Raw genomic sequence first — 15,498 nt, forward strand, 5'->3', positions numbered from 1 at the left:
TTAGCACCAATTTGCGTGATACCGGGTTGACTTTATTTGATTGTCTCTTGATTGTCAAGACTGGTAACTAGGGGATTTGGCATCCAGCTGAAAGATACTGGGTTTAATAATACTCGTCTGCGGCCTACTTGTTTCCAAGACTTTTACAGCAATTATGTTAAGTTTGACAATTTCATACTTTGAGTTGGTACAACATCGGCCCGGGGCATTTAAAGGTCTTTTACATCAGAATGAATCATGGGATATTTCATTAGCAATCCTCCGCCATTTTGAGAGAAGTCTAGAGAGTAGAAGTAATGTCAAATACTTTGTTTTTGCCACATCTTGCATTATAAACACTGTGGCAGATTCAAAGGCAAAAATGTAATCCCATAATCACAAATAATTTCACAATTAATTATTAAACAATGACCTAAACAATATACCATTGACATTATTATGCCCCTCTACTTTCTGAATTGAGGTGTTCAGTACGATGTACAAGTCCTTGCCAGCACAGGAACTTTAAAAGCCAAAGGAGACGTTAACAAGATGTAGAAACAAATGTAAGCCTTTATTTGAGCAAGGCATTAAATACACAAATCCCATCTTTTTTTTTTCAATAATTTGGTGTTTAATAGTAAAAAAAAAAAAAGATCTAGTCTGGTCCAACAACACTGGTCCAACAATCACTGCCTTTCCTGTTCACATCACGATAACGGAGGTCTCCGACTATTTTCGTTAACTGCGCTCTAATGCAAATATTCTAAGCAGTTGTGAAGGAATAAGAAGAATTTTAAGTAAAGATCAGCAATGGTGCATTATGGGAATTATAGGAGAAACTATCAATCACAATGTTTCCAATACTGGTGTATCAAGGTAGCATTGTGGTTTAAAACAGTCACTTGCGGATACCTGTATGAATCAGTGTATGCCCTTGCTTTCCCATTGAGTTTTTACATATAAAAAAAATCTTTATAAAGTTCTTGTAACTCATACAAAGCTTTGTATTAAATATAAACAAGCTCTTTTAATGATATGCAGAGAGAAGTGCATTTGAAGCAGAGGAAGAAAATAAAAGAAGCAAGGCTGAGGAAAAAATAAAAGAACATGTTCCAAATTAGTTAAGGGTACCATAAATAATACGTTCCAGCGTCATGGTGTTACCATTTAAGTTGTGCTGACCCCCTCTCCAAACCTCGTCATCATCCTCATGGTCACTCCCAACTCTCTATGACAGAACACACTTTATCCCTCACTTTTTCAAAAAGCAAAACATTCACAATACATATTTTTTTTATATGGTATAATTTCATTTTCCTTTTTACTAATCTGGATTGGCCCCTTTCTATTTATTTATTTTCATCCAGAACAGAAAAAGCAATAAAAACAAAATAATTATACAAAATGCGCAAACACACCGCCCTCCCTGACCTATCAAGCCTGTCTGTCACACCATGACCCAACCCGCCCAATCCAATCCCCTTCCCTAGCCCCGCAAACAGCCACGCCAACAGTCCCGCCCTCTCCACCCAGCCCAAGGATCGCTAAGTCTCTCGAGGAGCACAGTTAGGACATGACTCCGAACACAGGGTTGTGGCGACAGATACTTGGCCCGATCTCCTCGTAGTCCTTCTTGGTGTGGCAGACCTGGTAGAACTCGGGCTAAAGGGAGAGAGAGGGAGAGAGGGAGGGAGAGAGAGAGGCATAGAGAAGGAGAGCAAAGGATGAGTGGCTAGGCTTCTCACCTCCAACGTTCCTGTAGAACACACTTGTTTTTCGGTTTGTGACACCGTGACAGCCTGGGCTGGTATTGGGTTAGAAACACGGACGACATTGACAAGCACAGTTGGGACATCCCTACTTTCAATTTCACAAATGGACAAATCCTTGATGATTTCACCAATGGTCACGGAACAGAACACATCTGTCCTCTCTCATTTCGGTCCTGGCCTAATTGCTTGACAATATATGTCTTGTGTGCACAGTTGTAGATGTCAGATGAACTGCTTGTTTCTTCCGATCAATGTAGTGTTGTAGAAAATAAATGATGCCGTGGCAATAAAAATAATTCAAAGCTGCAGGTACGCACTGACGCTTCCAGACAAAATACCCTTCCTACAGAGGCTTATCGTAGCACCAACACAGGTGTCGCCCATAGAACTAACTACGGCTGAACTTTTATGTATATGGGCAAGGGTAGTAGACTAAAGGCTTGGACATTGTTCACTAGTATATAGAACGTACACAGTGCAGAAGAACATTCTTCTCAATCTGTGTGTCATTACCCAAATGTCTATGCAATTTGGGAACTGAACTGAACTGAGTGTTTCCCTATAATGTACAGGCCTGGCAGAGACGCCAACGAGCACCACATCCACGCCCAAAACAATAAATAAAAATTAATGCGATGAATAATAAGACAGGGTTCTCTTTAACTTATTTAATGGAGTGCCATTGCTAACAGAGTCCCTTTAATGGCTTTAGATAGAAATAGCTCTGGCGTGTCAGACTATGCAGGTTAGATAGCGAAACATGGCCTCTGAAAGGAGAAAAAGCTGAGACGGACCACCAAATATCAACACTGTTCTCCAAAACGTACATTAACGAACAATAAAGTCTATACTATAGACTTATACTTACTATTTAAGGACACGCACAAACAATTTACACCAGCTGTGGTGCGAATATGCAGCATATTCCCATAATAATCGTGCAGATTTAATACTCAACATTACATTTCACTGGAGTTTTACTTTTTAATCCCGATGTTAAATTAAGTGTAGTGAATGGCTGTTGGCGGATGAGGGGGTTTATGATAACTGGGTGTGTTTTGGAGACGTTAGTTACCCTGTTCAATAACTAAAATAGGCTATTACCCGTGCATAGAAAGTTAACAGATGATAATAGGTCTATGATTGTAGTTTACCACTATGGATGATCAAAACATATAACAGATGATTATAGATCTATGATTGTAGTTTAGCACTATAGAAGCAGTAAGAACACTGTGTTGAGGAACGGAATAAGGCTGTTAGCTCCGCTATGTCCTACGATGTACATTGGCCATGGTGACCGTGAAAACGATACAGGATTGTGATTGGTTCAATGGCTATATTCGCTGGCGAGAGAAATCAACCTTGGTTTGAATAAAATTAATGGTTCCTTTTCGCAAAACAGAAATCCCGCAAATGAAAGCAGATGACGAGAGGCGTAAAAAAATGGATTCTGCAGCAGTGGTCCCCGCCTGCAACATTACAGGCAGTATGCACGTGAAAGGACTTTCTGAGGAGTCTGAATGATACAGCCGGACATTGATTTGGGCTTACAAGGAGGAATACGGTTTCCAACATTTTGACATCACATTCCCTACAGTACATATTAATTTGACAAACACCCGTGTTTGTCCTACGAGAAAGGGACATGTAAAACAGTTTAACAATGAGCACAGTTAAACAACTACTGTCTGTAGTCTTTTCAAAGCAAAACAATACTAGAGCGGTGAATACATGAAGCATAACGGAATTGCAGTGGGTATTATACATGAGCGAAACTCACCGTTGATGCTAACATTGATCCACCGAACCACACAGCGTATCTCTGCATATGATGAGTGATGACCTGGACATCGATTGGTTTGGGCTGTGGAACACAGAACAGGAAGAGTGAGATGAGATAAGCTTTGGGAAATTGACCAGCTCCTACTAAGGAAACTCCAACAAAGCAGAAAATCTAAATAAACAAAGCACATGAATACAACTTGTTGTGTTATGTAGATGTGTGTGTCTACACTTAGGTGAAAAGTCCTTCAGGAATTCTGTCAATATGAATCCATTAGAAACAATCTACTGCATCAAATCAATAAGCCAGTATTTACCTGCATTATACATAATAGGAAGAGATGCAAAACTACAAGATATATAATCTTTATTCTAATTAACAATATATATTGAACATAACAGTATTTATTGTAATGACTAATATCGGACAAGTGCTGGTCATGTAAACAGGATATGAGCATGTCCACTATGTGCAACATCTACTGAAAAAGGAAGGAACCACTCCACACAAACGGGGGGACCTCATTGGATGGTGGGTTTGTGACCAGGTAGACGGCTGCATCACTACGCACTATGCTAACGTAGCCCTTACCTTCAGCCTGTGACCAGGTGGACGGCTGCCCAGGTCCGCACTATGCTAACGTAGCCCTTACCTTCAGCCTGTGACCAGGTGGACGGCTGCCCAGGTCCGCACTATGCTAACGTAGCCCTTACCTTTAGCTTGCCGCCGCTGAGCTCCTCGCTCATCTTGAGGCGCGCGTCCACCGTCCTCTTCAGGTCTCGCTGCATCCGCCGGCCAAAGTCCCGGAACATGGTGGAGCCCCCGGACAGGACGATGTTCTGTGGCAACACAAACAGGAAGTTCAAAATTGAAGTCTTCCTCTTTCAGAGCTACTCTCATGAAACTGTGTGAAAGAAAAAAAGAAAAAAAAAAATTCCCATGGCATGAAATTCACTTTGAGGTTTTCTAACATTAAAATGAGTTCCACTAGCCTGCCTCTAGTCCCCCTTTAGCTAGAAATGGCGTTAGGTGTAAACGAGCACTAGGTATCCTGCTCCCTCTTTGAAAAATGAAAGCTCAGATGCTCCGATTCCGAATTTGGCCCCATATGTCTTCATAAGGGGCCAAGTTACCTCCCCTTTATCTGCCTTGCCCGCCCAGAGAATTTGGCCTGCCAATGACGCAATGAGCTATGACCGTGCGAGCGTCAAATGTGTGTGTGTGTGTGTGTGTGAATACACTCACTGTAACACAAGTGTTGTACACTTTTTTGCTATTTGGATAACCGTTATGCTGTTGGTGTTATGGCGCATAACACGTCGGGTTCTCTGACGTCTCTGGTATTTCCACAACGAGACTCGTAGTGGGGGTTATCTCAGCCATGGTTGAGAAGGAATTCGGGGAAAGGAACTTTGGCTTTGACTCACTTAAGTACATGAACCGCGACATGGAGGAGAAAGGGATTGTTGCTCAGGGCCACGTCCCCACCCTCCACCTTGACGCCTCTAAAAAACGGCACGTTTGTGGAAAGCTCATTGTGGGACTGGCTCATATTGGCTATAACTCTGCACCAAGGCTGAATTTCTTGAACGTCTTCAAATACTGTATTAAGGCCCACTAACACCTATATATAAGCATCCATAAAGTAGCATGCCATGGAACCTATAAATGTGTAGGTATCTTTTTTATTTGTAGTAACTTGTTGTCAAGTTACATATATTTTATATTTGAATGCACAATTATATGTTGTGAGGTACATACACATACATTTCTACATTGCAAAGGGTTCGCTATGTAGCTACGTTTCTACATTGCAAAGATTTTCATTTTAGTGCCTTTACTGTATTTTGTGTTTATTTATTCTATATACATTTTATACGGCTGTAGAATCAAATTACTGCCCTAGAGCTAAAGACACTTTGGACCTAGAGAGTGTTATTGGGGGGGCTTTTTTTTGCAGTTTTATATTTATATTATATTTATGTTTGACTGGGAAGGTTGACTGGGAAATTAACCCAATACCCCAAGGCAGAGGGTTGTACATACCAAAACGCATCAAACCCAATACAGACAGTCTCAACAGCATTTGTATCCGTCCATCCAAAACAATCTGCTTATCTTCGGCCCATTCATTTATTCATCCAAAGATGAGGCCAAAGAGAGAGGGAAACCTTTCTTGACACCGAACCTATGACTACGCTGCCTTCCACTGGACACAAGCTTAGACCCAAGATGAGGATGTTATTGGAGCGTAGTCTTCCACTAGACACAACGTTAGACCCAGGATGAGGAGGTTATAGAAGCGTTGTCTTGCCTTATAGAGAGGGCGTCGCACGTCTATGGGGCAGTTCTGGATGACCTCGTCCACCACCTCAGAGATGGGCTGGGTGAAGTCAGGGTTGGCGAACTGGAAGATAGAGCATTCATTGGTTAACACGCAATAGAGACGGATCCCTATGGCAATTTTATCCAAGCATTACAATTATATTATAGTGAAAAAATCCCATCATCAATTAACCAGAGATGCGCGTTATCAAGTCTATGCAGACTATAGTCCTCTATATTGTCATCAATATTGTATTTATTTAATAACCCAATTAGGTACCATGACGGCCTGTCGAAAAGCTGTATATCTTCCAACTGTCCCAATATAAAAAAAATGTAATGAAGAAAGAGCATGAAGAAAGGGTGTCTTGGTCCTCATCGCCCCCGGCTGGCCAGACGGGTCCACGCACCTCAGGGTGGAAGAAGATCTCGGGCCCCAGGAAGCGCTCGTAGCCCACGTCGATGGTGAACTCCTTCTTGCTGATGGCGTTGATGCCTGTGTACTGCTTGATCCACTTAGAGCCATCCGTGTCGTACTTGTTGAACTCTTTCACCAGGTCTGGACACACGTAGCTGTAGCGCTCCTGAGAGGTGGAAGAAAGAAAAGAGTGATTAAATCCTATTTAATGCTAATGATTGTTAGCTGTTCAGCAGACACTTTTATCAACATACATTGAATACAGAAACAAGTTATTAGGGGGCAGGTTAATAAGATGTGTGTGTCATGTATCTTGAAAAACACGGGTGTTTGTCAGGTTAATATGTACCGTAGGGAATTTGATGTCAAAGTGTTTAAGGCTGAAGGGAAATAAATATACACGGAGGGAAGCTGTGCGGATATTGCCAGTCAATAAAAGACCAGTCCATTTTTAAATGACCATTGTTTTGTTTTTGGGAGTTTACAATATGCCACCAGCCGCAAATACCAACATGCTTTAAAAAAAACCCTCACTCACCAATCAGACTCCCTAGTGTTATTGGATTTGGTAACGTTTTGCATACTGCTTCTAATATGTACCATGTTTAAAGTGCACCCTATGTTGTGAACATTTATTTAATCTTTTGAGAACAATTCATTACTCTCCATCAACCTGTCTATCCAACTTTCATCTTTGGACTATTTGTAACGAGCGATGTCTAGAAACATTCCAGTAGGGTATGGTTGTATTTTAAATGACGGCGGGGATTGGATGTCGGTCTGGGTCACCTGAAGGCCCGTCGGCCTGGAAACGACATCAAGTGACCCCGTCCCACTGCGCCGGCAGGGGGCCTCCCTAACCGGGGTCCCAGCTACCGGGACAGGCCAATTAGGGGGATCAGCGGATGGGAAATGTAGTCTGTATGTGTTTGAGAGCTACCTTGACAGCTTTGGCGGTCTCCAGTGACTGCTCTGGGGGGATGCCCACCTCCCTCTCCCTGAGGAGCTGCTGGGTGAAGTAGGTGATGTCACGTCCTGCGATGGGAATGTGCTTTATACAGCTGCCAATGACGTAGCCCTCCGCCTAGATGGGGGCGAATGAGATAGAGTAGGGGGGGGGGGGGGGGAGAGGGCGACAGAGAGGGTGAGACAGAGACACAGAGAATTTCAGGCTGTGTGCAAACCGCAGGAATGGCAACGGAAGACAGGTCCCAATGCAAGGAGTCTGGGAGTGTTCAGAGTCTATACGTGTGGTGTGGAGGTCTATAGCAGCTCCCCTCAGTGTTGTGGTGTTCAGTCTATACGTGTGGAGGTCTATAGCAGCTCCCCTCAGTGTTGTGGTGTTCAATCTATACGTGTGGAGGTCTATAGCAGCTCCCCTCAGTGTTGTGGTGTTCAGTCTATACGTGTGGAGGTCTATAGCAGCTCCCCTCAGTGTTGTGGTGTTCAGTCTATACGTGTGGAGGTCTATAGCAGCTCCCCTCAGTGTTGTGGTGTTCAGTCTATACGTGTGGAGGTCTATAGCAGCTCCCCTCAGTGTTGTGGTGTTCAATCTATACGTGTGGAGGTCTATAGCAGCTCCCCTCAGTGTTGTGGTGTTCAGTCTATACGTGTGGAGGTCTATAGCAGCTCCCCTCAGTGTTGTGGTGTTCAGTCTATACATGTGGAGGTCTATAGCAGCTCCCCTCAGTGTTGTGGTGTTCAGTCTATACGTGTGGAGGTCTATAGCAGCTCCCCTCAGTGTTGTGGTGTTCAGTCTATATGTGTGGAGGTCTATAGCAGCTCCCCTCAGTGTTGTGGTGTTCAGTCTATACGTGTGGAGGTCTATAGCAGCTCCCCTCAGTGTTGTGGTGTTCAGTCTATACGTGTGGAGGTCTATAGCAGCTCCCCTCAGCGTTGTGGTGAGCCCCTGTGAGTTCAGTGGAAGGGCTCAGGCCTGCTGACTCGGCCAGACCTGGTTTCTAACTTGGCCCAGTGGGGGATTTCCCCCTTCTGTCGCTGATACCACACTCTGTGGTAACAGTGCAGTGTTTAGCTTGGTTGAGGATAATAACAGCGTCATGTTTTTCAGTTTGGGTATCAAACCTGATTTTTCATACACAAAACATTCAGAGCTGATAGACACACATACAAAACTAATCAACAAAAGAAAAGAAGAAGCTACCATGAACACTTTATTTTGATATAATTATTTGTATAAATGCTTGGGTAAAAAAGCAGTGGTGCAAGTTCTTCTTAACCTAGACTACCTAGACTAGCTGAATTACCAAGAGGAAATCTTAGCATTAGCTCTCTCTTTCCTAAAATTCAACTGAGTGCCCTCAAAGCTCCCCACAGATATTTGTTTTACAAGTACCTGAAATGCATGACTGCATAACAATGTCGGGAAACAAAGCACTGGTAGTATTGTTCACCACAGCAATGATGTTGACGCAACACTCAATATGGATGACATGAATCAAACTAGTTAACTCATAGTTAGTAAACATGGGTAATGCTAGTTAAAAGGAGCAGTAACCGAGTCCGACTCTGTTAAAGAAGAGTTTAGTGTGGCTTAAAAGTATCTGAAGATACACGGCGTGCACAGTATCAGAGCATTGTTTAAGCCTTGGTTTAAACATTGAAATAGCTGCTAAATAAATTGTTTCTAAAAATATAAGACCTTAATGACATGTAAGGCACACCCAACCATCGTAACACAAGTGAGACAGAAAGGGGCAACCAGGAATCTGATATTGTACAGAATTATTTTTAATGGTACAAACAAGTCCTGATTGGTTGTTCTTTGGTTGTTCTGTGGGTTGAAAACATTTTGACAGCCTACTCCACAGTTATAATAAACACGTAGAATGTAGTTTTTGGGAAGAACATTGGATTGACAGATAACAAGGAATACTTCCCACTGCTCTTTAAACACACCACTGGGATTACGTGGATAAGTCACTTATAAACTAACTAACTAAAAACAAATAAACTCATTACTTGGATGACCTGGGTGACTTTAGTTTACTGACCACTATTTTCAGAATCGGTCTCTGAAAATAGAGGCCGATTCTGGTCTCTATAAAGACGTTTAAAACAATGACGTTTGAAACGTCATTGTTTCAAATCCCAGAACAATGGCGTAAATATTCAAACTTTTCCATGATTTTTAGGGAAAGGGACTGGACGGAGTGACTAGTTAACATTGGTTAACTCACGACTGGGAGGACGTGGGTTACTAGTTAACATTGGCTAACTCACGACTGGGAGGACGTGGGTTACTAGTTAACATTGGCTAACTCACGACTGGGAGGACGTGGGTTACTAGTTAACATTGGCTAACTCACGACTGGGAGGGCGTGGGTTACTAGTTAACATTGGCTAACTCACGACTGGGAGGACGTGGGTTACTAGTTAACATTGGCTAACTCACGACTGGGAGGGCGTGGGTTACTAGTTAACATTGGCTAACTCACGACTGGGAGGACGTGGATTACTAGTTAACATTGGCTAACTCACGACTGGGAGGGCGTGGGTTACTAGTTAACATTGGCTAACTCACGACTGGGAGGGCGTGGGTTACTAGTTAACATTGGCTAACTCACGACTGGGAGGACGTGGGTTACTAGTTAACATTGGCTAACTCACGACTGGGAGGGCGTGGGTTACTATTTAACATTGGCTAACTCACGACTGGGAGGACGTGGGTTACTAGTTAACATTGGCTAACTCACGACTGGGAGGGCGTGGGTTACTAGTTAACATTGGCTAACTCACTACTGGGAGGACGAGGGTGACTAGTAAACAACTCTAGTTATCAAGTCCAAGACAAATTACCCAAAGAACAAATAGAGTAATCTTAATCTTGATCTCACCACTAGAAAACACTGGGTAACTCACCACTGGGATGACGTGGGGGAATGTAGTTAACTAAGCACTAGTTCACACTGGTTAACTCACCACTGGGATGACGTGGGGGAATGTAGTTAACTAAGCACTAGTTCACACTGGTTAACTCACTACTGGGTGACGTGGGAGAATGTAGTTAACAAAGCACTGGTTCACACTGGTTAACTCACCACTGGGATGACGTGGGGGAATGTAGTTAACTAAGCACTAGTTAACACTGGTTAACTCACCACTGGGATGACATAGCACTAGTTAACACTGGTTGACTCACCACTGGGATAACGTGGGTGACTCCGTCCCCACTGTCAATGACGGTGCCGGTGAGGGTTCTCTCTCCCACCTGCCTAGAGGTCCAGGAGGCGGCCAGGGCAAGAACAGCCTGGGGGGGGAGAATTTGACTTTATATATGAGGATTTTACACAGAGGTCCCACTTTATTCTTACAATTGAGTATCAAACATAGATTGAGATGAAGAGGTTATGTGACAAGCACCACATTTCTACAGCTCTAGCTGAATGAAAAAAGCTATTGCTAAACGCCTCCGTTTGTATCCTATTCAATAAAATTAGACAGAACAGGATATGATGAGCATGTTGTATAAGCTCCAGCATGAGTATTTAGACGGCAACTTAATAAAAAATTACTTTATTAATGTCAGTTGGGCAGTCATTAATTAAAGTACATTCATCACCAACACAGCCTCTACTGTGCTGATGTGTAAACACAGACCTGCACGGCGATGTAGAGGCCGGGCACGTTGAAGGACTCAAACATGATCTCAGCCGTGTACTCTCGGTTCTCCGGTGTGTTCAGCGGAGGTTCAGTCTGTAGACAACATTTACAAAAAAAAATACGCACACATTCCATTGCAAACATTCAACAATATTTTCAGACTAGTTTTTAAACAATATTTTACACCTTATTACATGTTCTAATTAAAATAAAAGGTGCCAAAACTAAAATGGTTTCCTTAGCAATACATTATGAAATAATTCTTTCAATTCTTAATTTCTATTCCTCAGGATTAGATGACCAATGGTACTGCCCCCGTTCCATTTGACCAATGGTACTGCCCCCGTTCCATTTGACCAATGGTACTGCCCTCGTTCCATTTGACCAACGGTACTGCACCCGTTCCATTTGACCAACGGTACTGCACCCGTTCCATTTGACCAACGGTACTGCACCCGTTCCATTTGACCAATGGTACTGCCCCCGTTCCATTAGCCATCCTTCTAGAGAAGTGTAAGTGTGTCTTAGTTCCATGCTTGCACCATTACTCCAAGATGCTTATACTGCTTGGAGCAGTGTTCGGGCAAACACTAACCCGCACTGCAAACCCAAGGTTTAAATGTTTGTGTCAACGTGTGGAGAAATTCAGAAGGACTAATGAACCACTGAGAAGCAGGAAGAGACGCCTAGACGTCTGGCTCTCCAGAAGACTGACCAGCAGAAAGTAGTGGTCCTCGGGCTCCGCCCTCAGGTACTTGAAGATGACCTGCTCCATGAAGCGCTCCATCAGGTCCCAGTCCTCCACAATACCGTGACGGATGGGCCACTGAGGTAGGGAGGGCAGAGGAGCTTTAGCAAATCAGAGTGCTCACATTGAAACATTCATCAGTTTAAGCTGCCATCATCTTCTTTACATCAATCATCCTTTGCACCAACACTATACCTGAGTGAATAAATGAGCCCGATAAACCATAATAATGGCAATCAGCTTGCATACTTCCTTTCACATTGTATGTAGATCTACAGACTAGCATAGAGTCATGATTTTGGAACCTATTACCAATCAACTATACTAATTTCTCAACATAACATAACCACTATTTGTGCTTTTTTCAGTCTGAAACTATATCACTTTTTCTTTAAATAAGAAGCTTTCCCTTAGGGTTAGGAGGTGTCACACAATATGGGCTTGTGCTGTGACTTAAAAAGGTGCTATATTAATTAACTTGAAAGTGTCTTATAGCAAAAAGATCTCTGCTGAAACATTCATCCACAGCAGGCGATAAAAACGCAGTCGTTTTCAGCTAATCAATAAATAGCTGAATCATTTATTAGTGGTCGTTTCTTTCTTGAAGAGCTGACATGCACGGTGAGGAGGATGACAGTGGTAAACACACTTCTATAAATAGATCATCCCTGCCCATTATCTGTATTTAATCTTTCTTTATCAGGCTTGCTATGCATTTCTTTAAGATACCTTGGTGGAGTATGTGGGCTTGTCTATGGCCTCGTCTCCGATGAAGAAGTCCAAGTCGTCCACACCCTTCATCATCCTCCGCTGTGCTTGGTCGCCCACTTTGGCTGACTCTTTGATGGCAATACCTGAATAAAGAGAGAGAAAAACAAAGCGGAAAAGGACCTAATAAGCAGATTTCTTCTAAAGGAAACTAATGAATCCCAACTAGGAACACCTACTTCCTCACTTTTATTACTCACAAGCAAAACACAACAATCCCCCAACCACATCATGTGTGTTCCTACCCTAACAGTCTGTGGAGCCATCCTTAAAGGGACACTGGTTATGTTCCTTCAGCAAAGTAAGGATTGTATACGCTAGCTATGCTATGTTAAAGGCCTATGGTCAATGGGAATCATGTGAACAATGTGCCCATTTGATAAAGGGAACTGATACAAAGCACAGCACCTTGGTTATCTGGGGTTGATTAAACAGAGAGCTGAGATAGCATGAGCTAAGGTTGGTAAACTTACATGAAGGAACAATGAACTGTGGCTCTGTGTTTCCTGCATAACCCAGCTTAGTGTACCTGCAGGGAGAACAGAGAGAATATGTTATGATATCAGAAAGGAGCATGTGGGAGTAAGGCATGTTAGGGCTCAACGTGATAGGTTATGGACATTGGTGAACCAAACCAATAGCCTAACCAATACAGTACACAAAACACATTATCAGGGGATGAAATGTAGGCTACATGTATACAGCCAGATGGAAATACAAGATTTAGATACCGAACTAAATAATTTGTAGCACATTAATGTTGCATTACCATCCTGCAATACATATATAATAATACTCTAATAGAGCAGATTTAAGTGAGAATATATTTTCCTGCTGAATTGCCTTCAATGATATTGCTGACATCAATACCCTCAGTGTCTTTGAGGGCTGGTTGAGGGCCAAGGGCAGCAGCCCCACCGTGTTCTACTGGAGGACCATCAAAAGACTATTCATGATACACCAGCAAACAGGAGACGCTGTTAGCATTTCCCCATAACATGGACCACTTCTTCGTTTCCTCATCAACCTAAAAATAGACCCTGACCTCATCTCTGTCCACTTTTAGTATTAAGTATTAGTGACGTTGAGTTATAGTTCGTTTAAAAAGGTCTACAGGCAGGATCAATCATGTGCATGATATTCATTAGGACCAAAGAAAAAAGGTTTAAAGGAAAAAGGACCCGACCCTATGTATTAGGTTTCGGCTTTTCTGTTACAGATCAGAATGATGCTACAAGGGGGGTCTTGCATTAGTCAAAGCCAAACAGACAAAACGTGTGCATACCTTTAGCAGTAGCATCAGACCCCAGATGTAGCCTTTCAGTGCTATATTCCATGTTGTGACCAGCACATGCTAGCTCGAAGTTGGAGACACGATAGGCCAGCTTCCCGTCACCATTGAACTGATAAGTCAGTCATAATAAGATATTTCCTAGTCACAACAGAAGCTCCTTTCTATTTAGAGCTAGAGAAGTGTTGGGGGGCTAAAATGACATTGGCATTTGATTTTTATGTTGAAGATATTACTTTGGAATGCTATTAGCAGGATCAACTGATAACTGATGCTCAAAATCGTATTGGCTGTGCGAATGAGCATCCTACAGTGGCCGAGAGAATTTTTTGGGATAGAGTGACAAAGATAATAACTTTACCAACGTTTTAAGGGACTATAATAAAACAGATCTGTGTGTTTTGTAACATTTGTCAAAATTTAACAAAGGTAATTTGACTTTTGGTTAGTGCAGGAGCCCACTTCCTCTCACTACACAGTACTTCTTCAGAGGAACCATCCTGCATTAAGGCAATAATGCCCTTGTGTTGTATGCAAGTGAGCAAGATAGAGAGACACCAAAACAGTACTGCTTCATTCCACAGAGATGTCCCATCATGCTTAGAAAGGCCACAAGTCTCAACAAGTCTAACCCACCAATACCACCAATACCTTGACTTCAAGGTATGGAATGCAAGAAGTTTTGGGTCTGTATGCAAGCAATGCAAAATCTTTCTACCCTGCAAATATACCAATAACATGTCATGACTACCATGATTATGTATCTTTAGTCGGTTCAAATAGGCTACATCCATCAATCTATCAAGGTCTTGTAGACAATTTATTTTAAGCTAATCTAGGCTACCTTAAATAGTTTGAATCGATACACATTGCAGATCACTAAACTATTTTGAGGAAATTGCCACATAAATGCACTATGAGAAAGGAATGGACGACTAGTATGCATTGACCTGATTGAGAATAAAAAGGACGAGGACACGTCGGAATGCCGTTAATACGGCATGTTGAATAACCTGGTCAGTGATGTCAATGGCATCTCTATGATGGTTACCAGTTTGGGCAAATATACATAATCGATCAATTAGAGAAGTGACTTCAGGAAGCCTCCAGTGATGCCGATATAAGACCATATATGGACTAAAGAGCCTAAATGAGGAAGTGTGGGCCGTGGAGGAAGTGGATCTGCGCATGCCCAGAATAACAGGGTTATGCCTGATTTATGAATTGCAAAGCCTAAAATCATATTTTTCAGGGGCCATTGTACATTAAACGTGTAAAATATGGCGAGAAAATGGCGTGTGACTCGTATTGGATGTATTACCGTCAATCCGAATGAATGAAACCGGTTGCAAATGCCTTGATCGCAATAAAGTCAGGTTGGGTCTGTTCAGAGAAAGGTCCAATTGTACATCCTCCTTGCAAATATCCCGACTGGGGGGGGAAAATGTGATATTATGGAGGCAAACGGCCATCCACACAGTTGAATAGATCCACGGCTATATGTAAAAACACACGCCCAGTTATTGGTGACAGTGGGAGCCCTAGTAAAGCCACACGGTGACAGACACACACCCGGTTCTGTTCCTCATTAGACCCTAAACATTAAAACCTATCTGGAGAGCTTACCCTGTGCCGCAGTCCACCACGCACGCCGGTAGCCGTCCTGCCATGTCTCGGCTGTGATAGCTACAGAGGGTGAATGTTTCTGATGGATAACAGTCTGTGTCTGGATCTTGCAAAGCGTCCACAGGCGGAACCCTGAACCCACAGCCTCTACTTCCGCAC

The 15,498-nt window shown here is 42.8% G+C and overlaps 1 protein-coding gene across 1 annotated transcript; it reads right to left on the minus strand.

Moving 5' to 3' along the window:
- Positions 1–534: 534 nt before the first annotated feature.
- Positions 535–15,498, minus strand: LOC307091147 (actin-related protein 3). The gene is made up of 12 exons (XM_079758048.1): positions 15,340–15,498; positions 12,896–12,951; positions 12,384–12,508; positions 11,622–11,732; positions 10,904–10,999; positions 10,446–10,553; positions 7,224–7,367; positions 6,276–6,449; positions 5,855–5,947; positions 4,254–4,379; positions 3,538–3,621; positions 535–1,644 (listed from the first exon to the last, which is right to left on the minus strand). The coding sequence occupies exons 1-12, from the start codon at positions 15,381–15,383 to the stop codon at positions 1,549–1,551; spliced, it is 1,257 nt and encodes a 418-aa protein (XP_079614174.1). The 5' UTR covers positions 15,384–15,498; the 3' UTR covers positions 535–1,548.

Source organism: Pollachius pollachius (assembly GCF_949987615.1).
Source record: "Pollachius pollachius genome assembly, chromosome: 20".
Lineage (NCBI taxonomy): Eukaryota > Metazoa > Chordata > Actinopteri > Gadiformes > Gadidae > Pollachius > Pollachius pollachius.

Bases quoted from the DNA above. Each gene is read 5' to 3' on its own strand.
- LOC307091147 (XM_079758048.1), bottom strand. From the start codon at position 15,383: ATGGCAGGACGGCTACCGGCGTGCGTGGTGGACTGCGGCACAGG. The intron at 11,000-11,621 runs GTCAGTCTTCTG...TGTTGTCTACAG, and splicing joins AGGACCACTACTTTCTGCTG to ACTGAACCTCCGCTGAACAC. The intron at 6,450-7,223 runs GTAGCTCTCAAA...TCCACCTCTCAG, and splicing joins AGACCGCCAAAGCTGTCAAG to GAGCGCTACAGCTACGTGTG.